General features: G+C 40.0%; 1 protein-coding gene across 1 annotated transcript in view; it reads right to left on the bottom strand.

Annotated features, from left to right (window-relative positions):
- CFAP43 (cilia and flagella associated protein 43) overlaps window positions 1-25,346 on the bottom strand; it is a 100,268-nt gene that overhangs the window by 73,544 nt on the left and 1,378 nt on the right. Inside the window, exons 2-8 of the mRNA XM_030865545.2 lie at window positions 24,927-25,180; window positions 18,882-18,978; window positions 13,507-13,674; window positions 10,272-10,422; window positions 5,703-5,862; window positions 2,284-2,351; window positions 550-681 (exon numbers count right to left, since the gene is read on the bottom strand). Coding sequence (XP_030721405.2) covers window positions 550-681; window positions 2,284-2,351; window positions 5,703-5,862; window positions 10,272-10,422; window positions 13,507-13,674; window positions 18,882-18,978; window positions 24,927-25,180 — 1,030 coding nt within the window. The remainder of the gene's footprint in view (window positions 1-549; window positions 682-2,283; window positions 2,352-5,702; window positions 5,863-10,271; window positions 10,423-13,506; window positions 13,675-18,881; window positions 18,979-24,926; window positions 25,181-25,346) is intronic.

Raw genomic sequence — 25,346 nt, 5'->3', positions numbered from 1 at the left:
ATTGACTCTACCCAGGGTCCAATGGTAGACATGTGACTTAGGCCTGGTCAATGAGAGTTTAGAATCCCTCTGGACATAGTACTTGACCCAGGGTAGAGAGGTGACCCAAGTTAGTACAATGAGTCTAGATTCCAGGACATTTTTTTCCAACTGGTATTTTCTACCAGGGTCACCAAGAGGATAAAAGTATAAAATTGGAGTGGCAGAAGGCTCTCTTGACACCACAGGGGCGAGTCTGCATAGAAAAGGAGGAAGCAGAGAGGAAACAGAGCCAAGATATGGCAGAAAAACAAGGCATGCAGCCTCGTGGGAGCTCCTGGATTTATATCAATTCCTTGCTTGCTTTCAGTTATACACACAAAAACAAACAAACAAACATCCTTCTGTTATTTAGGTCTTTTAAACTGGGTATTTTTTCATTTGCAAGCTAAAGAGTCCTGGCTAGCAGTGTTATCATTATGCAACACACTCTGCCCTTCATTCCTGTCATGCAATGATGATAATAATAATATCTGAAATTTCATGTCAAGAAACCACCATCTAGCATACCTTGTCTGTCTGAATCAGCAACATTCTGTAACTGGGAGAAAACATCAAATGTTCCACAGGCTCTTCAACCTCAAGAAAATCCTCTACTTTGTAATTTGTATCTTTAATAAGAAAAGAATACACAAAGCCATCCTAGAGACCAAAAACAATGAGATAAATGAAGAAAATTAGTCTTGATCAATGCATAGTATTCAATATACTTTCCTCATCAAACAAGCTAAGAATTATTGATTACCATCTACTATTCATTTTTGGAATCATCATCTATGTTTACATTATCTAGAATGCCGTGGCTTCTTACCTTTATTTAGCCAACTTTTAACCATGTTTCCTGGTCAATTTTCAATTTTATCTCTTTTGTGACACATTTTTCAATTACCTAAAACTTTACTGATCTCTCCTTTCTTTGAACTTCTTTAGCATTTATCTTCTTACCACATTCTTCATTATATAGGAGGTGGGGCAGATGAGGCAGAGTTTATCGTGTGGCTGGTATCCAGAAGTCTCCTTACTTCAAAGACCTTAGCCTTAATGTATGTATAATCATCATTATGTGCATTTCCTAAATCTCTAAATGACTCAAAGGTAGGGAGTGTGCTGTTTATTTCCTTTGTATTTTCTTTTCTAGTTTTTCACACAGTGCTAGAAACAGGGCAAGTATCCAGTAAAAAAGCGTTGGTTAAATGTTGATCAGTTAGTTGTAAACAGCTTTAGGTTAATTTAACTACTCTCAAGAAAAACGGCTGGGTTCAGACTTAAGACCTGGGGGGAGAAATGTGCAAGGTGCTTTCTCCATGCCCATCATCCTTCTCCATCCCTCACCAGAGCAGATGCTCCAACCTCTCCTTTAAACTAGGTTAAAAAAACACACCAAGGGTGGCCTTGAGAAGGACAAATGCAGACTAAATGTAGGAGGAAGTAGTCCGTTGCAAGGTTGGGGAGAGGAGATTACAAGCCACATGTAGGTTAATGAGCTCCAGATTGTTTCTTGTTGGTGGAGCTACATCTCTCATTCTGACATCATTGCCTAGCTGCCCTTAGGTTCCTGGAGATGTGATCTGTGGCAAAAGATGACACAAAGCTAACAGTGTTCTGGGATGGCTACCAGTAGACCTGAGATTTTAGTGTAGGTCAGCTCCAAACCTTAGCATTGATTACAACCACATGGAAATGTAACTTGGTCTGGCCTCTTTTCATACTTACTGAGGCTATGTGCCCTAATAAATGAGAGCAAGAACTTTGGAGTTTGCCACACCTGGGTTCAAGTCCCAGCTTCTCCACTTACTGGCTGGTGAACTCTCTAAGACTTGACTCCTTTGTGTGTGTGTGTGTGTGTGTGTGTGTGTGTGTGTGTGTGTTTGTGTGTGTCTGGGGGGTTGGATTTTTTTAATCCTGTTTTTGCTTATTTGCAGTAAGATAGACATATAATAGATCATTATACTGTTATCTCTAATTTTGTATACATTTGAAATTCTTCATAATAAAAAGTTTTACAATAAACATCTCCCCAAACAGAATTTTAATTAATAACCTGACAGAACTTGACATCCCAAATTATGGCTCATCATAGAAAATGGAAGCAAATGGAAATTGTATATTTTCTTTTCCTTCTATTTGAAATAAATTTTTAACCATTTTTTAATTGAAGTATAGTTAATTTACAACGTTGTGTTAGCTTCAGATGTTTGTATATTTTCTTGAAAGCAATTAATTTTGAAGAAAAAAATACATTACAATTCCAGAAGCAAGCACGCCTCCCTTCTGATATGCCACGGTGACTGGACTGACAAGATTTCTTCCAACTTTGGAAAAGAAAAACAAGGTGACACGTAATTAAAAGTGCTGTACAGAGTAATTAATCTCACTTGCTTTCCTAGGACTATTCATTTCTTTGTAATTCTTCTTTCCACAAATCAACGTCCTATCAGGATATGTGCTATGCTTCTCAAACAATGAAGAATAAAAGCTGTTTTGCAATGACTACTGATGTAAATCACACAAGTTTTTTTCTTTTAATGTCCTGTATCATCAGATCTATGGAAGTAACATTGTGGAATTATATAGTTAATATATTTTCTTTTTTAGGAAAGCAATTATCAGAAATTTTAAGGGGTCAGAAAGGAAAAAGACAAAAACTGTATTATTATTAAGCTGTATACTTAAGATTTGTACATTTTATGGTACATAAATTTATACCTCAGTAAATAAAACACAGTGGACTTAAAAAAGTAAAAAGAAAAAGTGATCTATAAGAACTTTGTTATTAATAAAATATTGTCCTGGGGAAAGTAACAAAAAGCATATTAGCTTTTATGTAGATAAACCACAAGAACTACAAGATCAAAGGCTCAGAGACATGTATCAGACTTCTACTAACTGAACACTACATGCTTGGCATTTCGCCAGATGCTAAGACACATACTGTCCTTTCCTCAAAGACTATTCACCCCAGCAGTCTCTTCTTTCCAATCCAACTGCCACCAGAGTCCAGGTTGCTATGACTCCTGGCCTAGTCTAGGTGCCTGCTACTTATAGCCACCCACTTCTAGGATTGTGCTTCCCTGAACTATGGATAATTAATCTCCCCAAGCACAATTCCAGTTGGGGCACATCCCCATTCAGGAGTTGATGTCAGTCCACTGTCAGATGAATTAAGTATAAATGCCTTAGTCAGACATTCAAGGTCAGATATGGTATCAGATAGATGTCCCTTTGTTCCCCACTATTCCTGCATAACACTCGATACTCCAGACAAACTGGACCAGTTCTTTTTCTCAGCCTTCCCCATGTTTTCTTGTTTATGCAGATACCATTGCCCCAAATTCCACCTACCCTCATCTCTGTCTGTGAACCCATCCTTTAAGGGCTATATTAAATGCCACCTACAAAATGACCTAACTTGGCAGTTTTCCCTCATCTGAATTCCCATAGCACTTTATGAAGTTCTCCTCACATCTTAATTTTCCTGGCTGCAATTATTTGTCAACTTGTCTTATTCTCTCTAATAAAATATAAATCAGCACCTTCAAGGTGCTGATTATGAGATTATATATTTGCCACCTATGTCAACTTGGAGGCACCTTGCTTAGTGTCCTCCACATTGTAGAAGCTAGATAAATATTTATTTAAAAGTATTTATAATATATCATGAAAATAATAAAAAATAGTGTACAGAAAGGAAATAGTGAACAATATAAGACAACATACAGGGACTTCCTTGGTGGTCTATTGGTTAAGACTCTGCGCTTCTACTGCAGGGGGCGCAGGTTCGATCCCTGGTCAGGGAACTAAGATCCAGCATGCCGCGAAGTGTGGCCAAAAAAAAAAGACTACGTACAACTAAGTCCTAAATTGTGTAAAACATTACAAGTGTGATAGGGATTTGGAAATGCGAAACACTGTTTGGTAATTCACTTTACAAACACACAGAAGTGCCAATTTACTCCCTAGCAATCTCTGGAATTAAACTATAGAGCCAAAGTTTGAGTAAGTCACAGTTCCTAACTTCAAAGAGTTGGTGACTAGTGGCAAAGACAGACAGACAGACAGGCACATGGGGCGTTGTAACAGCACAGGAAGAGGCTCTAACAAAGAAGTGAGTCTGATGGAACCCCAAATGGGGCACCTGATTTTGCCTGTAGGTTGGGGTAAGGACAGAGGAAGGCTCCAGAATGGATAATTTTGCCAGGTAGACAAGGAAGAGAAGGGCATCCTAGACAAAGGTAACTACCAATGCCAGCAGGCAGAATTTAGAGAAAGCACAGGAATGATAAGAACTTCTAAAAGGATCAAGTGGGAGAGCTGAAACTGGAAAGATAGGCCAGAAAAGAGGCTTAGTTTTTAGAGAGCTGAGGGATGGCATTGTGGACATGAGATCAGAGGGTGGACTGGGCCTGGAGAGTACAGGTGACAGTAAAGGGAAGAGAGATGGGGACTGGGGTAGGAAAGTTGAACCTAATGGCTTCACTTTCTCAGTGGAGTGAGTCAGGGAACAGGAGAGGGAGCAGATAAGGGACATGCAGCTGGGAAAACTTGCTGTAGGATGTGGTGTTTGAGCTGGGAACTGGAGGATTCAGAGAGTAAGGTGGCAAGGGAATGAGCTGGGTGGTATGTCTGTAAAATGATGGGAAGAAATGACTGGCTAGATCAAGAAACTCATACTGGGGAGTAGCAGGAAATAATATTATTAAAATAATAATATTTTTATTTTAATAATATTATTAAAATAATATTAATGGTGCAGGTAAGATCAGATTAGAGAGGGCTTGAAATCAAGGCAAAGTAGTCCTTGAGTTATATGTTGAAAATGGTCTTCAAGTTTGGCAGGGATGAGATGCCTGATTTGGGTCAGCTGCGGATTAAGGTCAATGAAGTCAGCCCTAAGGTTGCTGCAGGAATCAAGGTGTGAAATAATAAGAGGAATTGGAGTGGAGCGTGCATTGGTCAGGTTGGAGAACTTGCCCTGGTGAGAATCCCTTCTCAAAGTGTCTACACGTAGCCCCCCACAAGGTGACATTGGCTTCTCTGAGTCAGGCCCAACTCTGGCCACAGCTGATGGGACCAGGAATGGACACCAGATCCAAGGAGAATAGGTCAGATTCTCTCAGAAATTCTAACCAAGCAACAAAAAGTAATTTTCAAGACGGCAGTTGGTCTTAAAAGAAGGTCTTGTGGAGAAAGGGTCATTGTGGAAGGCACATTAGCTGATTAAACACAACAAGCATATATGTATGGGAGAGGATATAGCATAGTAGCTACGAACTTGGACTCTGAAGTCATTGTCTGGGTTCAGGTGTCAGCTCCATAATTTACTAGTTATGTGAATTTGGGCATGTTTCTTAACCTCTTAATGCCTCCATTTCCTCATCTATATCATGAAGATAAAAATGTATTTCCTTACAAATTTGTTTTAAGGATTATGTGACATATACATATAGAGTGATAGCAGAAAGTCTAGAGCATAGAGCACTCAATAAACATTAGTTAGCTACAAGAAACACCCAGAGGACTCGGTAATGAACTAGAGGATAAAGAAGGAGGAATCAAAGATGTCTCTAGAGAGAGAAAAATAGGGAACAAAACATCCATTGTCAAGTGCAAAACCATCACCAATGGCTACACTTCTGGGAAGATAAAGCAAAGCAGTTTCTTACCCCTTGGTGGTCCGTCTTCTATCTTATTAAGCACAGTTACCTTCAAGTTTTCTCCACTAATCATTAAAAGATGACCCTCTTCACAGCCAACATATAGGTCACTTGTTGGAGTCCAGCAGTGCATAGTCGGGTGAACCAAAGTATATAGATCGTCTTTAGGCTTCAAGGAAAGATTTAAAACCTTGTGTTAAGACAACAATCATGGCTTAAGAGCCAGAGAAATACTCAGCAAAAACAATTTCCAAGACAAAATAGATGAACATGCAGTGGCTTCTCTGGTTGTGGAGCACGGGCTCTACGCGCGCTGGCTTAGTAGTTGTGGCGCACAGGATTAGTTGCTCCGCAGCATGTGGGATCTTCCTGGGCCAGGGCTCGAATCCATGTCCCCTGCATTGGCAGGCGGATTCTTAACCACTGCACCACCAGGGAAGTCCCACAAAAGTCTTGAGTAATAACTTCTACACTGTTTCTTGGTAGACTTTTTGATATCTTGGATCTAAGAAAGTCATTGTTTAGCTAAAATCACACCATTTGAGGAAGATTTTGGTCAACCTTTCCCCTCCTGGTTCTGCAGGGGGGCATGAATGTGATTTTCCTTGAGTGGCTATGGAGAGGCTGGCCTCGATCCTCTGCTTGGTTAACTGTCACGGGGAATAAGAGGACACTTTATCTGCCTCTGGTAGCCTCTCTAGCTCATGAAACATCCTACTTGACTTCGATTCCATGGAAAACTCAGAGAGAAATGCACAAATCTTTGGGATGTGCCTAGAAGAAATGTTGGTTTTGGGAACTAAAAATAATATGGACCAAGGGTCTATGGCAAATTTTTCCTGTAAAGGACCAGGTAGAGAATAGGCTTTGCAGACCACATAGGTCTCTGTCACATATCCCTTTTTTTTTTAAATCACTTAAAAATGTAAAAAACAGGAGCTTCCCTGGTGGCGCAGTGGTTGAGAGTCTGCCTGCTAAGACAGGGGACACGGGTTCGAGCCCTGGTCTGGGAGGATCCCACATGCCACGGAGCAACTAGGCCCATAAGCCACAACTACTGAGCCTGCACGTCTGGAGCCTGTGCTCCGCAACAAGAAGGGCCGCGATAGTGAGAGGCCCGAGCACCGCGATGAAGAGTGGCCCCTGCTTGCCACAACTAGGGAAAGCCCTCGCACAGAAACGAAGACCCAACACGGCAAAAATAAATAAATAAACTCCTACCCCCAACATCTTCTTGGGAAAAAAAAAAGAAAAAAGAAAACATAGTAGGCTATAGTAGAAGAGTGTTTAACTATTACAAGAGAATCTATGAGAAAGTAATTTGTTCTTCTTGGTAGAGTGAAGGAAGTGGACAGAGAGAGAATTATCATTTAGGATGGACCTGGAAATATGACTAAGGCAGAAGTCATACATAGAAGCACTCCATATGATAATTTTTTAAAGGATACATTGTCTTTAATTGTATGATTGGCCTATTTCATGCCCTCATAGCCTTGGATTGTTAGAAAATAAATACTTGAGTAACAATTTCGCCACCCAGTGGGCAGGAAAAGAAAGGGGACAAAACCACTCAAAAGGATTAAACTGTTGCTGATTAATGACATTTTTGTGGTGTCTAAACTGAGATATGACTCAGAGGGAAAAGAGTTACTCACTGACTATCATTATTTAATCATCATTATTTAAAAGTTGCCTGGGTTGTCTTGATGACCTTAGACTATAAATCACAAAAAGACAGACTCTTACCTCGTATGGCAATGGGCTCAAAAATCTTTAAAAAACCACACATATCTGGTTCTCACAATACCAGTGAATCTGTATGTATGCCATAGAAGGTGAGAATTAAAACTTGGAATTTTCTTGCCTTGGTATATTAAACTAGTATTGTGTGTGGCTTTTCTTACTTTAAGAGAAACCTGGGCTTGTCTTCCTATTACTTTCTTTCATCAGTAAATATGTTCTGTGCCATTTAAAAATGAATGTAATATTATGTGGTGCAAGCAGAAACAATAATTTTCAATCCTGGAACTTGAGAATTTTAAAAGAAAAGGTGCCAATAGTGTTTAAAAGTATTTGTTGGTAACACCACCTCCTTGTTCAGTCCTCTGGAATCAAACATTTTGATCACTCGAGGACAAAATGTAAAAAACTCAAGCCCAACTTAATATTGCTTTAGAAATTGTAAGCATCTGAATATGTGTCAGAATGCTTGAGTTTTAAAAGGAATTTCTGTTTAGCAACTTCTGCTTTAAAAAAAAAAAAAAAGTAGATGGAAAAAGAAAACTGGACCCTTGAGATTAAATTCACTATCTTGGATCCAATTCTGCCCAGATAACACCTGCCTTTGATTTCCCCCATGCTACTACTGGATACCATTTCTAATGCCCCAAATAAGTTGTGTAACGTGATGCGGGCCTATTTAAAGTCCTATTTAATGTGTCTTTCTAGTGTTAGCTATAAGAGAAATAGGGGAGTATTTAACATTTGTAATTTTATAAAAATCCACATTTGTCAATTTTTAAGACCCTTAAATAGGTCAAGTCATTACTGGTTTCTTTGCCATTGGTACTGGGTCACAAGAAATTTCATTCACAGGAAGAAATAGAATCAAGACATTTGAGATCTAAGTTTAGTTATGCTTTCACTCATTGTTTTTAGCAATTTTTCTCACCTTATTTGTCTATAAAATGAAAGAAGTAAATACTGAGAAAGTTGATTTCTAATTTAATTGTAAAGTAAATGGCTTTAATAATATTCCCTGTATGATTTAGAGATGTCATACTTTAATACTAAATTTCTGTTTTCAGAAAAAGGTTAAAATGCACTGAGTTACAAAAGTCCTAGGAAATAAAGATGTCTGTTTATTATGAGCATTTTTAAAAATGGTAACTCCACATTTACTTATTTAAAGGTGGCATTTCATAGCATTTTTCAAATAACAAGAACAATTGCTTGAATTTTAAATGTTTTATGTAGGAACCATCAAGTTGGCACAAAGGGTGAATGATGTGGGCTCCCACAGAAATTTGTTGCACACACACACACACACACACACACACACACACACAAATTTGAGATGGTTGAAAATGTGGGTTCTTTGGCACCAAAAACTAAGCATAGAAACATTGTTTCAAGTTGTAAACCTTGATGGCTGATGTGTTTGTTTTTACTTTGCTGCCCCACTGTGGCTGAATGTGGTTGCATTTCCAAGCACAGGACCTGTACTATTAAAAGGAATTAGTTATTTTCTGTAATTTAAAAAAGTGAGTAATTGTCATCCTTTAGAGGAAATACTAAGAGCATACAACCTTTTCCCTTGCTGGCCAGAGACTTTTTGATAAACTAATTATCACATGGAACTATTTTAAACATCTATAGCTTAATTCTCTGCAGTGTTCAGAAACACTGGGGAAACTCTACTTCTGTTCTTCTGGGCTTGGAGTTTTCACTCAAGCATTCACATAATGCAGGTTCCAGAGGCTCAGCAGAATCCAGCTTCTTACCTTCATCCCAAAGGCCCTGCATGTGTCACTCTCTGCTCCCTGCCTCGCTCTTGACCATCACTGCACCTCATTCCCCCTCACTTACTCTGCTCCAGACACAAGGCTCTTTTCTCAGCTCCTCAAACATACTGAGTTCTTTTCTTTGGGGCTTTGCGAGCGCAGTCCCCTCTGCCTGAACACTCTTTACGCTGCTTATAGTAGGAGGAGCGCCTCCTTGTCCTTCAGTCAGCTCCCCAGAGGCCTTCCTTGAGCAGCAGGTTAATCTCTCCCTCACCTCCCCGCCCACCTCTCATTTATCCTGTTGTAATAACTGTCACGTTTTGCAACGATTTGCTGTATCTCTTTACTTCTGGTGTTGGTGGCGCTGCCACTTTGTCTCCCTGGTAGAACGGAAGCTCCGAGAAGCAGGGTTATTATGCCTGGTTGGTCGCCATACGACCCTGTTGCCTGAAACAGTGCCTGCTACCTACAGGGAGCTTGATAAGTATCTGCTGAATGAAAAAAACTGAGTAACTGTTGGCAAACTCCCTTACGAAGCTTTCTTCCACCGTTCTGCACAGCCTCATTTCCTCCTGGATTTGCTCCTGCTTCTGTGATTGTTCCTCCTCAGGCTCCTCTTCTTCCTCCTGTCTCTTGGCTGACTCCTTCCTCTCCGGCTCTCTTCCCTGACACCTTCTCTTCCCTTTTCCTCACCCCCTATCCCCTGCCCCCCGCCACGCTCCCACCATCCTCTCTGGGGGAATGACGCTGACCACACACTGTGCCTCCAGCCCTGCCTTCTCCTCCCTGACACTAGGTCCAAGTTGCCAGCTTCCACCTGGCATCTCCACCTGGATGCTGCCCAGCACTCCAAAGTCAATATTTCCAAAACTGAAATCACATCTGGGCCCCCTGTTTCAGTTAGCAAGGCCATCATCTTCCGAGTCACCCAAACTCAAAACTCCAGAGCCTTCATCTCTCGTGGCCTCCAGGGCTAGTCTGAAATAAAAACCAGGAAGATCCTCTCTATCCTGCATGTCTCATGGGATGGTCATGAACGCAAATAGGCAAACACGGAGAGGGGCCAGGTCATTACCCTGAAAGTTTCTGCCTCTTCACCCACTAGTCCGGCAACGGCTGACACAGGGAGCACAGGTCCATAGACAGGATCTTTGGGCAATGATTGGGGAAAAACTACATCTGTTTCATTACAAAATGACCCATCTTCCAAAGGCAGTTTTACTGACCTGTGGAAAAAAGAGGCATCAGAATAATCAGATCAACAGAAACAAGTCACTGATGGAACTGCTGCATATCAGTGGTAAGCAGAATGGGAGGTGTTACAACTCATTAAAAACACCTAGCAAAAACCAGATGAAACCAAATAGTAGATTTAAAAATATATATCATAAAAGTACAAGTAATACACAGTCATAAATATAGGGATTTTTCAAAAAGTTAATATGTAAAGCAGGAATTGTAAATTTGAACACTGACAGGGGTTAAGCAGGTGGTGTGTGGCCAGGTAGGATTGTGGCAGATGGGAAAGTGTTTTCCCTCCTGTGAGACAGTGGAAAATATGTACATAGGTCTCTTCCTAGTTTCCTGGCACAGAGGTCCTGAAACCCTTGTAAGTCCCCAAGTGATAAGAGCATTTGGAGCATCTTCTGTGCTACTGAGGCGATTCAAGGTGGGCTCCTGGGTGGCTCCGGAACGGGTGCTGGTCACCAGAAAGACCAAGCCATGACTAGAAGCTTGGAAGTTTCAGCCCCAACTCCCATCCTCCAGAGAGAGCAGAGGAGCTGGAAATGCAGCAAATAATTGATCATGTGACATGAGGAAGCCTCCATAAAATCACAATGGTAGGGAGTCTGGAGAGCTTCCAGGTTGGTGAACACATACACTTGGGAGGGTGATGCAGCCCAACTCCATGGGACAGAAATTCCTTCATTCAAGACCCTCCAAGACCTCGCCCTACGTGTCTCATCATTTAGCTGCTCATTTGTATCCTTTATCATATCCTTTAATAAACTAGTAAATGTAAGTAAGTGTTGTTGCCCTGAGTTCTGTGAGCTGCTCTTGCAAATTAATGGAACCCAAGGAGGGAGTATTGAAACCTCTAATCTATAGCCACTTAGTCAGAAGTACAGGTAACAACCTGGGCTCCAGCTAGCGTCTGAAGTGCAAAGGGGAGGACAGTCTTGTAGGACTGAACCCTTAGCCTGTGGAATCTGATTCTTTCTCTGGGTAGATAGCGTCAGAATTGAGTTGAATGGTAAGACACCCAGCTGGTATCAAGGAGACTTGCTTGGTGCCGGGAGAAACCTCCTCCACAAATGTCAGAATTGAAGTGTTCACTGTGAGTAGTAAAGGAGACTCATGGGGAAGAAAAACACAGTAGGGAAGAACTAGGCTTTTCCCTACATAGAAAAAGAAAATCTGAGTTTTTTTCTCTATACACACCCCCTAAAGCTGGCAGGCACCACTCAGTTCCAACCAAGAGGGTTTGCTGACTTGTGAGATCTTTGGTTCCAAAATTTCAAGAGAAAATCATAATCTGTATATTTATGAGAAATTTCTCAAATTTTAAATATTGGCAACACACATGGACCCAAAAAACCATAAATGTAGCTTGTATTCAGCTACCTTTACAACCTCTAGTATCAAGAATTTACTTTCAGATTTGCCAAATATTTACTTTTAAACAACAACATGGCTATAAAAGTGAGTTTAGAGAATTGATGGCTTTATGTGTTAAACTCAAAATGTTTTTGGTTATGTTTTATGAATGATGAATAATTTTGAAAGATGATCACGCAAAAACAGTACTTACTACTCAAATGCAAGACTTAACTAAGTATTTTCAAATCCTGCTTGTTTTCTGATCCAGGGCAATCCACTCACTTTGCCTCCCACTTTATTTGCCTATAGAAAAATCACAACTCAACATTCAGAACTAAAGAAGCATATTCAAGGGAAGCAAAAGGAGAGAGAGATGTGATAAATTACTTGCCTGCCGTGGCGAGGATCTGATAGAGACATTACCCACTTTATAAAAAGGTACAGTGTTGTCAACTCTGCCTTGAGACAGATTTGGCTATTCAATGGGTTCTTGTAAAAATGAAATTGAGACATAAAGAATACTGAGGAGAAAGAAGTGCCTCTCTTAGGGTTTTCCATTTGAAAACTTCATTTACTCGCTTTGCATTGCTCTTTAAGAAGGCAGTTTTTCAAAAACTGCAATTTCAAGGATGTGTATGTCCAACGTTTCCTTAGTCTTTGACTTTGGGGAGTATGATGAGAATGGTCAGCTCAGGGGCACCTTGAGTCTTTGAATTCTTTTCAACAAAGGTACCATTATTATCAGCTATCACCAGGACATTGGTCATAGAACTTCTCTTTGACCCAGTTCTATTTAAACAGGCAATTCCATGACTTCACTACATGCAACTACCCTTTTGTTTACAGATAATGTGGCTGAAGGTATAATCTACACACTTCCCATATCTAAAAATTTCTTATTTTTGAGATTTCAGTTGGGCATCAAAGTAATAGGAGCAAAAAGTGATAACATGACCTTTTTATAAAAAATATATATATATATATATATATATATATACAATAGGCATGTTTTGAAATAGTAAGAGCAAATACAATTTTGATTTAAAACATGTGGGAAAAGCTTGATATTTAAAAGAAACTCAGTGGGAAATCAAAGCACAGAGAATCCTTTTGAAATGCAAACAACTACTCCAAGGAAATTATATTGATATATGTAGAAAGAATGTTTTAAGTTAAGATGCACGTATATACAGATGAACCCATTTACAAGGCAGAAATAAAGACACAGATGCGGAGAACAAACGTATGGACACCAAAGGGGGAAAGCAGGGGGCGTGGGGTGATGGTGGTGGGATGAATTGGGAGATTGGGATTGACATATATACACTAATATGTATAAAATAGATAACTAATAAGAACCTGCTTAAAATAAATAAATAAATAAATAAGGAAGGGGAAAAAAAAGAACCTTCTGTATAGCTCAGGGAACTCTACTCAATACTCTGTAATAACCTATATGGGAATAGAATCTAAAAAAGAGTGGACATATGTATATGTATAACTGATTCACTTTGCTGTACAGCAGAAACTAACGCAACATTGTAAATCAACTATACTCCAATAAAACTTAATTTAAAAGTATTTAAAAAACAACCAGAAAAAAAAAGGATGCACGTACAAAGCCACTTAATTCACCAGACTGATCCAATCACGTTACATGAATGCAAACAAAAATCCCCCCTTTGTTGTGTTGCAATGAAGTCTCTTACTTTGCTTCGAGATAATGCTCCTGGTTACTTCTTTCGACTGTCCACACAGTCACTGCACTTGGACTTGACAAGCACAACTGGTGCCAGTTCATGGGGTTAAAAGTCATCTGGCTCACATCTATACCGGGTTGTGATTTCTTGCACAAAATGACACCCGATTCCCAGTTCCTGAGAGGAAAATTGAGTTTGGTGAAAAATAATTCGTTTGAACTTCATATCTTGAGAACATTTATCTAATTATTTGAAAACAATTTACATAAATTGAGAATTTATGATATAGCTTATTAATCTATGATCTTAATATCAAATTTATAAATAATTATGCTTATTATTATAGTGTGCCCTCCTAGGGAAGCAAAATAACTATTTTAAAATATTACTCTTCAATATGCTACTAAGGCTGTTTTATCTCCTTATCAAATTTGGATTTGACCCGTTCAAATCTAGAAAATGGAATATATCATCACATTTGCTGAGAAGTAAGTGTAGGTACCTAAATCTCTTAGTACACATGAGTACTCCTCATAGATCGAGACGTGCTGTACACACTGATGCCAGTAGACCATTTACTGAGCTTTTAAAATCATAGTACTAGTACCTTGAAACAGACTAAATCATTTACCTATTTGAGAGAATATCGTGAATGCCTATCACGAGCAAGTTCCTTTGCTAGATGACATACACAGAAAAAAAATTAATGTTGAGCTGTCTGACTCCTGAATGGAGCCAGAACTCCATTCAGGGTTGTGGTTTGCGAATTGGAACTAATAGGTGTGGAGCTCGCCTTGTCTATCAGCTCCCTCCTGCTTCCACCTCTTTCCATCCCCGTCACAAAGGTCCCATCCATCAATATCAACCATTCTCTTGCTGGTACCACTGGTTCCCTGGATTTTTTGACTTTCTGCTTCAGATGCCTAGGAAAACCCATGAACCCTGGATGGATACGACTGAAAGCCTGGGCAGTTGAGAGAAAAGAAGAAAGACCACAGGACTATGTGCGTCAGTGACATTATAAATTCGTGGTTACCACCCCCAGGGACCCTCTATACCACCTCCAGTCCTGCTATGTTTCTCTGGTTGGTTTTCTCTCCTGTTCTCTAAAGTGCTGATTTTTTAATACTCTCCATTTTCCTGAAGCCTCAAACTCCTCCGCCTCTTTCTTACTCTCAGTAAATGGCTTTGATTTCCACAAAGAAAACAGAGGCCATCACCTGAGAATTCCTCCAAATTTCTGCTAGCGAGTGTAGTGACCTGCCAGGATCTGTATCATTCTTTCCCTCTCCTCTTCTGTTACAGTGAAGGCATATCCTTTCTCCTGCCTAAGGCCAATTTCACCACCTGTGCTCTGAACCCTACAGGTCCTGACTTCTTAGGAACGTTAGTTTATCCATTGTTCTTTCTCTTCTGCATCTTCAGACTCTCCCTCTCTCCTGACTCCTCCCTGTCAGCACTTAAATTAAGCGCTCATCTGTACTATCTTAAAAAAAAAAAAAAAAAAAAAGCCCTCCCTCAGTCTCACCATTCCACGTCTCTCTCCCTCCCTTCTTGCCAGACTTCCCGAGCCAGTTGTTCTAAACTCACCGCCTCCTCTTTCTCACGCCCACTCTCTCACTCCAGGAAATGTGCATCCCATCACCACCATTCCATCGACAAAGCGGTGTGTCTCCAAGATCCACTGACATCCGCCTTCATCTCAAACCCAGCAGGCACTTCTCAGTCCTTGTCTAACTTCACTTCTGCAGGATTGGACTCCGCTCACCACAACTACCTTCTGGGATGACTCTTGGACTGTCACACAGCTCTCATGGGACACCCCATACCTGTCGGCCTCGCACTGTCTCTGGGACCTGGAGCACCTGTTCTGCCTAGCTGACTCGGTGGCTGGCCAGCAGTGTAGGCTTCAACTAACTTCACGGGCACACCTCATGCCTGCTCCACACGCACAGGGCCATCCCAGGTTGCAATAAATCTGAAAGCACGGCGGAGTTAATACCCTGGGCAGGGAAACTTTGATCGATAGGGTAACGGGAGTAGGTGGGTAAGTTCCCATATCTTCCTCTCCCTTCGCCAGCCCCCTGTGTCATAGCCCAGGGACTGTCCATGTTCACAGGAGTCCATTACGGCCTCTCAGAAGACCACCTGCGGGACAGAGCAGCCAAGTGGTGCCCAGTAAAGTAATGCGCATTCACATCGGCTCCTTCCCCTTCCCTGCCCGCTTTTCCAGCTTGCCTCCCACCCGGAACTTTACTCCCTCCTAAAGAAGTCGCTGGTGAGCTTCCGCCTCAGGCTCTGCTTTCTCTGGAATCCAGGCTGAGGCATATTCTGGAACCTCCATGCCTCTGTCCCTCTTTGCTCCATGACTGCTCCTTCTGAGTGTCCTGTGAGATCCCTCTGCCTCTCTCAATCCCTTTTATTGGTCTTCCTCTAGGTTCTGTCTGAGGTTCCTCTGTAGGTGCTCTAATCCACTTTTCGCACTTTGGTTACTAAACTGATGTAACAACACCCAAATGTTAAACTCCAGCCCTCTCTCCTGTGCTCTGGGTCTGGCTATCTAGGACAGTGACAGATTGTGTCTCTCAACATCTGTTCTCCATTTCTTCCTCTGAGTAACAGAACCCCTGGTTTTTAGCCAGGCACATGTCACCCACAGTGAGGACCATATTTCCCAGCTTCCCTTGTAGCTTGATTTGACTTGTGACTAAGCTGGCCAGTGGGATCTAAGTGGCACTGGTGTGTGCAGCTCCCAGGCTGGGCATTCCAACAAATGTTTGTGCCCTTCCCCTTGTGCTTTTCCTTTCCACATGGCTCCCCAGAATACATGGCTAGTGCCCCACTTCAGACTAGAGATGAGGGCAACACGCTAGGAGTAGGAGAACAACAAAATAGGGTGGACAGGTCCCAGACACTGGGGAGCCAGCAGACCAGCCATGGGCTGCTCATACCTGGACTGCTGCATGGGAGGGAAAGAAACTTCAGTCTTGTTTAAGTCACCTCTTTAGGGTGATTTGGGCTTCTGTGACAGCAACTGAACCTAAATCCTAACTGATATATCAACTGCCAACTAGACATCCCCATTTCTTTATCTCAGGCACACTCAGCTGTCCCAACTCATCTTCCCCATTGCCTCGTCCTACCTCCCTCCACCCATGCTCTCTATATCTTTCTGAAAAGCACCACAACGTCCTCAAGTTTCCCAAGTCACAACTCTGGGTAAAACCCTCAACTGTCCCTCTCTGTCAGCACCACGCCCAACTTTCAGTCGGTCACCAAGCCTCATGGTACTGCCTCCTAAACATCTCCACTTTTCTCTGTCCCTATACTCACCACCCCAGTCCATGCCACAACCATCTCTCATCTGGACCACCACAGCCTCCTAATTGATGTTCATGGCTTACTTCCCTCCAATATCCTTCCATGATGTGACTAGGAGTGTCTTTACATGCAGATCTAATCATGTCACATCCCTGGTTAAAATCCTTAATAGTCTCCCAATGTCTCTAGGATAAAGGATGTGCCTACTCGCATGACTTATACATAGGGTGAGTATCCTTCTGTATTAATTATTGATAACATACCCCTTTCACTCTCACAAGTGTCCTGATTTGGATGGTAAACTACATGGTCACATATTAACAAGGCTGCTCATGAGCTGGCCTCAGACTGTCCCTCTGGGCTTGCCTCTCATGGCTGATCTCTTGTTCTCATCATTATGATCTCTTAATTAAATCTGCAAACTCGCCATATTTTCTGACCTCATGGCCTTTGCACATGCCTTTCCTCTGCTTAGAATCCTCTTGCTTTTCCTCTTCACAAAGCTGATTCCTACTCATCCTTTAAGTACTGCTATGGTTGAACTGTGTCCCCCACAATTCAAGGGTGGATGTCCTCACCCTCAGTATCTCAGAATGTGACCTTATTTGGAAGGAGGGTCTTTACTGAATTAAATGAAGCCATTTAGCGTGGCCCTACTCCAATATGACTAGTATCCTTATAAAAAGGGGAAATTAAGAGACAGATACACATACAAGGAGAACACCATGTGAACACAAAGACAGTTATTCACAGTCTGGAACAGATTGTCCCTCACAGTCCTCAGCAGGAGCCAACCCTGCTGACACCTTGATCTCAGACTTCTGGCCTCCAGAACTGTGAGACAATAAACTTCTATGTTTAAGCCACTCAGTTTGTGGTACTTTGTTAATGGCAGCCCTAGCAAACCAAGACAACCATCACCAGGTGAGTGGGTAAACGAACTGTGGTACATCCGTACCATGGAATAGAAAGGAATGAACTATTGAAACACACAGTACGTGAGAGAGTTTCAAAATAACTGTGCTGCATGGAAGAAGCCAGACCAAAAGAGAGAGTATATAATGTGTGTGCAATTCTAGAAAAAGCAAAGTAATCCAGAGTGTGAGTAAACACATCAGTGGTTCCCTGGGGGCGAGGGGCAGGGCAACGATGGTGTACAGGAATGTGTGGCAAGAGCCAGTAAGGAAGGGTCTGAAGAGCAAAGGGAAACTTTTGGACGTGATGGATATATTCATTATCCTGATTATGGTGATGATTTATGGGTAAGTCAAAAGTTATCAACTTGTGTGTGTGTGTGTGTGTGTGTGTGTGTGTATGAGCATTATATTATATGCCAGTCATACCTCAGTAAAGCTGTTTTTTCAAAAAGTAACTCTGCATAAACTAAATGTTGTTCTCAGAATCTAGATTATTACATTTTTTCCTGAGAAATGCGGGTATGTAAGGAGTGTCCTCAACCATTGGTGGAACGTTCTGTATTTCCCCTTAATAAGATAAATTCCCCCCCCCCGAAGCAGTTTATATTATGGATGGAAGAGTGAGTGCAGCTTTGAAGGTGGCCACATGAAGTGACCCAGAAAAGACCAGGCATGTGTCTTATTCACAAGTATTTCCTCTACAGCTGGAAAATGGGATATAATGTTCCATTCTCTGAACATATAATTGTTCCAATGTCCCTAAAAACAATTACTCAAACTGAGCTCTAATATAGAGACCATCTTAATTTCAACATTAGTGGAAAATATGAAAATACTTCAAAGGTACAATTTGTTTTAAGAAAAGATGAAACTTTATGTACTTATCCATGTGTTCTGTACCTGACAAAGGAAATATTATAACAGGTTAACAAAAAGAGAAAGACGGTAATTAATCTCTTTTAGCTTTTGCCCTGCCAATTTTCTGCCTGAAAGTAGTGACTATATTAAACCTTATGATTAGGACTTTTATTCCTTCCATTTTTCCTTGTTCTGGATTTTTCATGTATATGTCCTTTGATACAATCCAGAAGGACAGGATTAAAATGTGACCCAATGAAAGGAATTCTGCAGGAGCCCGCAACTTACCAGAGGGCCAGTTCAAATTCTGGGAGGGAGGAGTAACTAGCCAGGTAGGTGCCACAGTAACTGAATGAAAGTAAAGTGTAGTCCAGAAGAACATTGCCTAAAATACAAAATCCATTACAAGGATTTAACCATTCTGTTCAGATTAACTATAGTTTTATAGTTTAATTTCCCTTATCTAATAATTTTTACATAATTCAAAAGCATTTGGCTCCTGGAATAAGAGATGTCTTGGTTGATTTCTAACACTATTAACAGAAAGCTATGAGCTAAGTTCAGATACATGTTTAAAAGATTTTAGAGTGAATTAAGACCACAAGGTCACTCTCTCTAGTCTTCAGTGCAAAACTGAGCATGCTGCACCACGTATGTCCCCATTTGGCTTGAAACGGCCCAAGAACCATAAAATATTCCATAACTATATGAAACATAGTAATTAGAAAAATTATTCTAACAACTTGAAAAACCCTGGGGAATTGTAGTAATTCAAGCTTACTTCCATATCTCTGACTCTTAGGCCATATCTGGCCCTTAGCTTAGTATCTTCTAGTTCTTGGAACAACTGTAAAAGGTCTATTCTCATTTGTACCTACAGCTGAAGAAATGAAACATGACATTAAAAGTCTTAGCAACAACGTGTTTAAAATGTGCATCATGAAGATGCTAAAACAGGGACATGTCGGCTTCTGACTCCTTGCATATGAGCCTCTGGTTTCCTCTCCTTTATCTGCTCTTCAGTGTGGTTCCATAGATGCAAGCTTTGCCTTCTCCTATGTCTGTCTTTACATTCATGGCTTTGTATCAATTTTTACCCCCACCTTCCACAAAAAAGAATGCTATCAATTTCACTGCACTCTGCCTAGCAATTATGAACTTTAAAAAAATTGTGACCTTGATAAGCAGAATAATCTCATCTTGGTTTAAAAGATACTTTTTAAAATGAATATTGAGATGGAAGAGTTTTTATGTTTTTGGTCGTTGGTAGTCTTGTAGTTTGGGCAAGTTCCCTTGTTCTAATGAATATGTCTTTTTTCTTATTGTTTCATAAATGCTCTGAAAATGTTTGGTCATCCTTGTTCCAAATATTTCCCTCAGTTTATTATTTGCCTGTTAGTTTTTCATGTATTTTTGATGTTCATAAGATTTAAATTTGTATGTAATCAAAAACATGTCTTTCTATTTAAAATTTTATCCTTCGCGTGAAAAGTTCTTTTCCATCCTCAAATTATTTCAGTTTTCTACCACGTTTTTTCTACTTTTCAATGGGTTTGTTGTTTATAATGAACTCTTATTTTTGTTTGATATATGTTTTGATGTACAGTATGACATGAGTACCTAACTTGATACTTTTGTTCTCATAGTTTTAATACCATTGTTGAATAATCCATATCATCTACTATGTGCGTATGTGTAGGGGAGCATCTTCATCATATACTTAGCTGTATATATTCTAGAGTCTGTCCCTAGCCTTCTACTCTTCCATTGATGGAGTGATCCCTGCACCAATACATAACTATAGCACCATAATGCTAGGAGGGCCCTCTGCCTTGGCATCAATCTCTTTCAAATTATTCCCATTCTCTACTTTTTGTTCTGGAAGAATATTCATTTCATTTAAGTACTCCTGGCTCTCTAAAACATATGATAAACCTATGAATTATACTCTGTGAAGATATGAGAAATATTTTTATAATAACTGGACTCTCCATGCAGGAATATGCCTATGTTTAAATATTTTATATAAGTGATTTTTGTAGTTTTCTTCATTAAGGTCAGTCACATTTCTTCTTTGGAGTATTCCTAAGTGTTTAAATCTTCTAATTGTATGGATATTTATTTTGAAACCAGCATCTTACTGAGCATTATTTTATTAGTCCCAGTACACTATTATGCATTAACTCCTTTCCCATAGGTATAATTTTTCAGTTTCATATTTTGTTGCATTGGCTAGAAACTCCACGTTGGTTTTAATATTAGTGGTAACAACAGGCATCCTTGATGACTTAGTCCTAATTTTATTATAAATGTCTTTAGAGTTTCATTATTCAATATTAATGTTGGCTATTGGTTTGAATTAACTTTCAATTGCTTGTACAGGGCTACAGCCAAATAATAAAGCTGGGGAGGGCTTCCCTGGTGGCGCAGTGGTTGAGAGTCCGCCTGCCGATGCAGGGGACACGGGTTCGTGCCCCGGTCCGGGAGGATCCCGCATGCCGCGGAATGGCTGGGCCTGTGAGCCATGGCCGCTGGGCCTGCGCGTCCAGAGCCTGTGCTACGCAACGGGAGAGGCCACAACAGTGAGAGGCCCGCGTACCGCAAAAAAAAATAAATAAATAAAGCTGGGGAAATTATTTTTAATTTTATTTTTAATTAAAAAAATATTTTATTGGAGTATAATTGCTTTACAATGTTGTGTTAGTTTCTGCTGTACAGCAAAATGAATCAGTTATATGTAGACATATGTCCCCTTTTTTAGATTTCCTTCCCATTTAGGTCACCACAGAGCATTGAGCTCCCTGTGCTATATAGCAGGTTCTCATTAGTTATCTATTTTATACATAGTAGTGTATACATGTCAATCCCAAACTCCAGTTCATCCCACCCCACCCCTCTTGGTATCCATAAGTTTGTTCTCTACATCTGGGTCTCTATTTCTGTAAAGCTGTGGAAATTTTAAAGATGAAGGGTAGTTACGGTCCATGTACAGGCATACTTTGGAGATATGGGTTTGGTTTCAAACCACCACAATAAAGCAAATATTGCAATAAAGTGAGTAACAAATTTTTTTCGTTTCCCAGTGCATATAAAAGTCATATTTACACTATACTGTAGTCTATTAAGTGTGCAATATCGTTACGTCTAAAAAAATAATTTCCTTAATTTAAAAAATTTTATAACCAAAAGATGTTAAGCATCACCTCAGCCTTGAGTGAGTCATAATCTTTTTGCTGGTGGAGGGGCCTGCCTCCATGTTGATGGCTGCTGCCTGACGAGGGTGGTGACTGCTGAAGACTGGGGTGGCTGTGGCTATTTACTAAAATAAGACAATGAAGTTTGCTACATCAACTGACTCTTCCTTTCATGAACGATTTCTTTGCAGCACACAATGCTGTTTGGTAGCATTTTACTCAGGGGAGAACTCCTTTCAAAATTAAAGTCAATCTTCTCAAACTCTGCCACTGCTTTATCAACTAAGTTTATGTAATATTCTAAACCTTTTCTTGTCATTTCAACAACCTCATAGCATCTTCACCAGGAATAGATTCCAACTCAAGAAGGCACTTTCTTTGCTCATCCATAAGAAGAATCTCCTCATCTCTTCAAGTTTTACAATGAGATTGCAGCAATTCAGTCATATCTTCAGGCTCCACTTCTCATTCTAGTTCTCCTGCTATTTCCACCATATCTGCAATTACTTCCTCCGCTAAAGTCTTGAACCCCTCAGTCATCCATCAGGGTTGGAATCAACTTCTTCCAAACTCCTGTTAATATTGATATTTTAACCTCTTTCAATGAATCACCAATGTTTTTAATGGCATCTAGAATAGTAAACCCTTTCCAGAAGGTTTGCAATTTACTTTGCCCAGATCCATCAGAAGAGTCAGTATCTATTGCAGTCCTACAAAATGTATTTCTTGAATAATAAGACTTGAAAGTTGAAATTACTCCTTGGTCCATGGGGTGCAGAAGGGATATTGCATTAGCAAGCCATGAAAACAACATTAATCTCATTGTACATCTCCACCAGAGCTCTTGGGTGACCAGGTGCACTGTCAATAAGCAGTAATATTTTGAAAGGAATCTTCTTTTCTAAGCAGTAGGTCTCAATAGTGAGCTTAAAATATTCATTAAGCCATGTTGTAAACAGATGTGCTGTCATCCAGGATTTGTAAAGTACAGGCAGAGTAGATTTACCACAGTTCTTAAAGGCCCTAGGATTTTCAGAATAGTAAATGGGCACTGACTTCAACTTCAAGTCACAAGCTGCATTAGCCCCTAACAAGAGAGTCAGCCTGTCTTTTGAAGTTTTGAAACTCGGCATTGACTTCTCTTCTCTAGCTATAAAAGTCCTAGAAGGTATCTTCTTCCAATATAAGGCTGTTTCACCTACATTGAAAATCTGTTGCTTAGTGTAGCCACCTTTATTAATTCTCTTAGCTGGATCTTCTGGATAACTTGCTGCAGCTTCTACATCAGCACTTGCTGCTTCACCTTGCACGTTTATGTTATGGAGATGACTTCTTTCCTTAAACCTCATGAACCAACCTCTGGTAGCTTCAAACTTCTCTTCTGCAGCTTTCTCACCTCTCTCAGCCTTCACAGAATTAAAGCGAGTTAGGGCCTTGCTCTGGATTAGGTTTTGGCTTAAGGAAATATTGTGGCTGTTTGATCTTCTATCCAGACCACTAAAACTTCCTCCATATCAGCAATGAGACTGTTTTGTTTTCTTATCATTTGTGTGTTCACTGGAGTAGCACTCTGAATTTCCTTCAAGGACTCTTCCTTTGCATTCACCGCTTGGCTAACGATTTGGTGCAAGAGGCCTAGCTTCCGGTCTATCTGGGCTTTTGACATGCCTTCTTCACTAAGCTTAATTATTTCTAGCTTTTGATTTAAAGTGAGATATGTGCGACTCTTCCTTTCACTTGAACACTTAGAGGCTATTGTAGGGTTATTAATGGGCCTAATTTCAATACTGTTGTGTCTCAAGGAATAGGGAGGCCTGAGGACAGGGAGAGAGACAGGGGAATGGCTGTTTGGTGGAACAGTCAGAACATATACAAAATTTAGAGATTAAGTTTGCCATCTTATTTGGGTGTAGTTTGTGGCACCCCAAAACAAATAAAATAGTAACATCAAAGATCACCATAACAAATATAATAATAATGGGGAAAGTTTGAAAAATTGCAATAATTACCAAAATGTGACACAGAGACAAGAAGTGAGCAAATACTATTGTAAAAATGGTGTCAACAGACTTGCTCAATGCAGGGTTGCCACAGACCTTCAATGTGTAAAAAATGCAGTATCTATGAAGCATAATAAAGCAAAGCACAATAGAACAAGATATGCCTGTAGACAGTTCCCAATGTATGAATGGGTTATGTTTTAAATGTTGTTTTAGTCTGTTAAGAACACAGACAAATTTCCCCACAAATAAAATGTTAAAGTACAGTGAATATCCTTGGCATGATCCAAACACTTCTCTGATCATAAGCTACAGAACTGAGACCAGCCTCAAGACTTCCTAAGCTTTCTGTCCAAGATGTGTTAAATGAGGGAATCGTTACATGGAGGCCCTAGTATATGTGCAACAGCCCAGCCTGGGTCAGATGTATCTATGAATGAGTCAATAATAACTTAAATTGTAGGAAACATTGATTGACATTGTATATATGACATATATATTATATATATATACACTTCATATATATATATGAAATGCATTATATAATTACATATGTTACACTTAATTTCATTTATTATCACCACAGCCTTAACAGTAGATACCATTATCCCCATTTCATGGATAAGGAAATTGAGGCTCAGAGACTTATCTTTAGAAGTTATACAACATCCATTCAGTTAGATTTTCCATAAATCATAAGGAAAGAAAATACTGTTCTGAAAAAGGTTTACAAACAACATTTAGTGCTCTAACACAGTGTTCTAGCCCAGTGATTCTCAAGTTTAACGTGCGTATGAATCACCTAAGGAATCTGGTTAAAACGCAGATTACAATTCAGTAGGTCCTGGATGACAGCAGAGTTTCTGCATTTATAATAAGCATCCTAGGTAACGCAATGCTAATTGTAAGCAGACCACATATTAAGTAGCAAGGTTCTAGCCTACTTAATTAAATTCTAAGTGATCAGCCTGATTCCTTCCTTATAAATGTGTATTACCAAAAAACAAAACAAATAAAAAACCCACCAAAACTGAAAAAACAATCCTTCAAAAGCAAAAAGGCTTCATTTATAAGAGCTAGATCTGGTCACATCTTAAAACAAAATCCTTCAGTCATGGCAGAGGAAGCGTCTAAGATACCTTTTAATCTGATCCTTCTGGTTAATCCAGGAAAGTTGTATATGTAGATGAGGGGTCTCAGCCGCCGGTCAGAAAAAGCCACAACCTCATGAGGAACGTTAGTTGCCACGACACCCACGATTCCATGCATACACTGGAGTACAGTCTTTTTCTTGGTTTCAATATTAATAAATATTATGAAATTCCCACAAGGGTAGCAAATGGTGCTGTCGTTGACAAAATGAACATTCTGCCTGGGGAATCCTTGCACCCATCTTTGGGAAAAGATACATCAACATCAATAAAATACATTTCAAATACTTTTTCTTTCTTTCTTTTTTAAACAAAAGATCATCAAAATTTTTGAAACATATCTATTCTCTTTTCACCCCCTTTCTGCCCAAACACACAAGGTTGCTGTGAGACCAGTTTGAGTCCAGG

The sequence above is a fragment of the Globicephala melas genome, chromosome 16, assembly GCF_963455315.2.
Source record: "Globicephala melas chromosome 16, mGloMel1.2, whole genome shotgun sequence".
NCBI classification, from domain to species: domain Eukaryota; kingdom Metazoa; phylum Chordata; class Mammalia; order Artiodactyla; family Delphinidae; genus Globicephala; species Globicephala melas.
The sequence above is the reverse complement of the archived record's forward strand: the minus strand, read 5'-3'. Positions and strand labels throughout refer to the sequence as shown.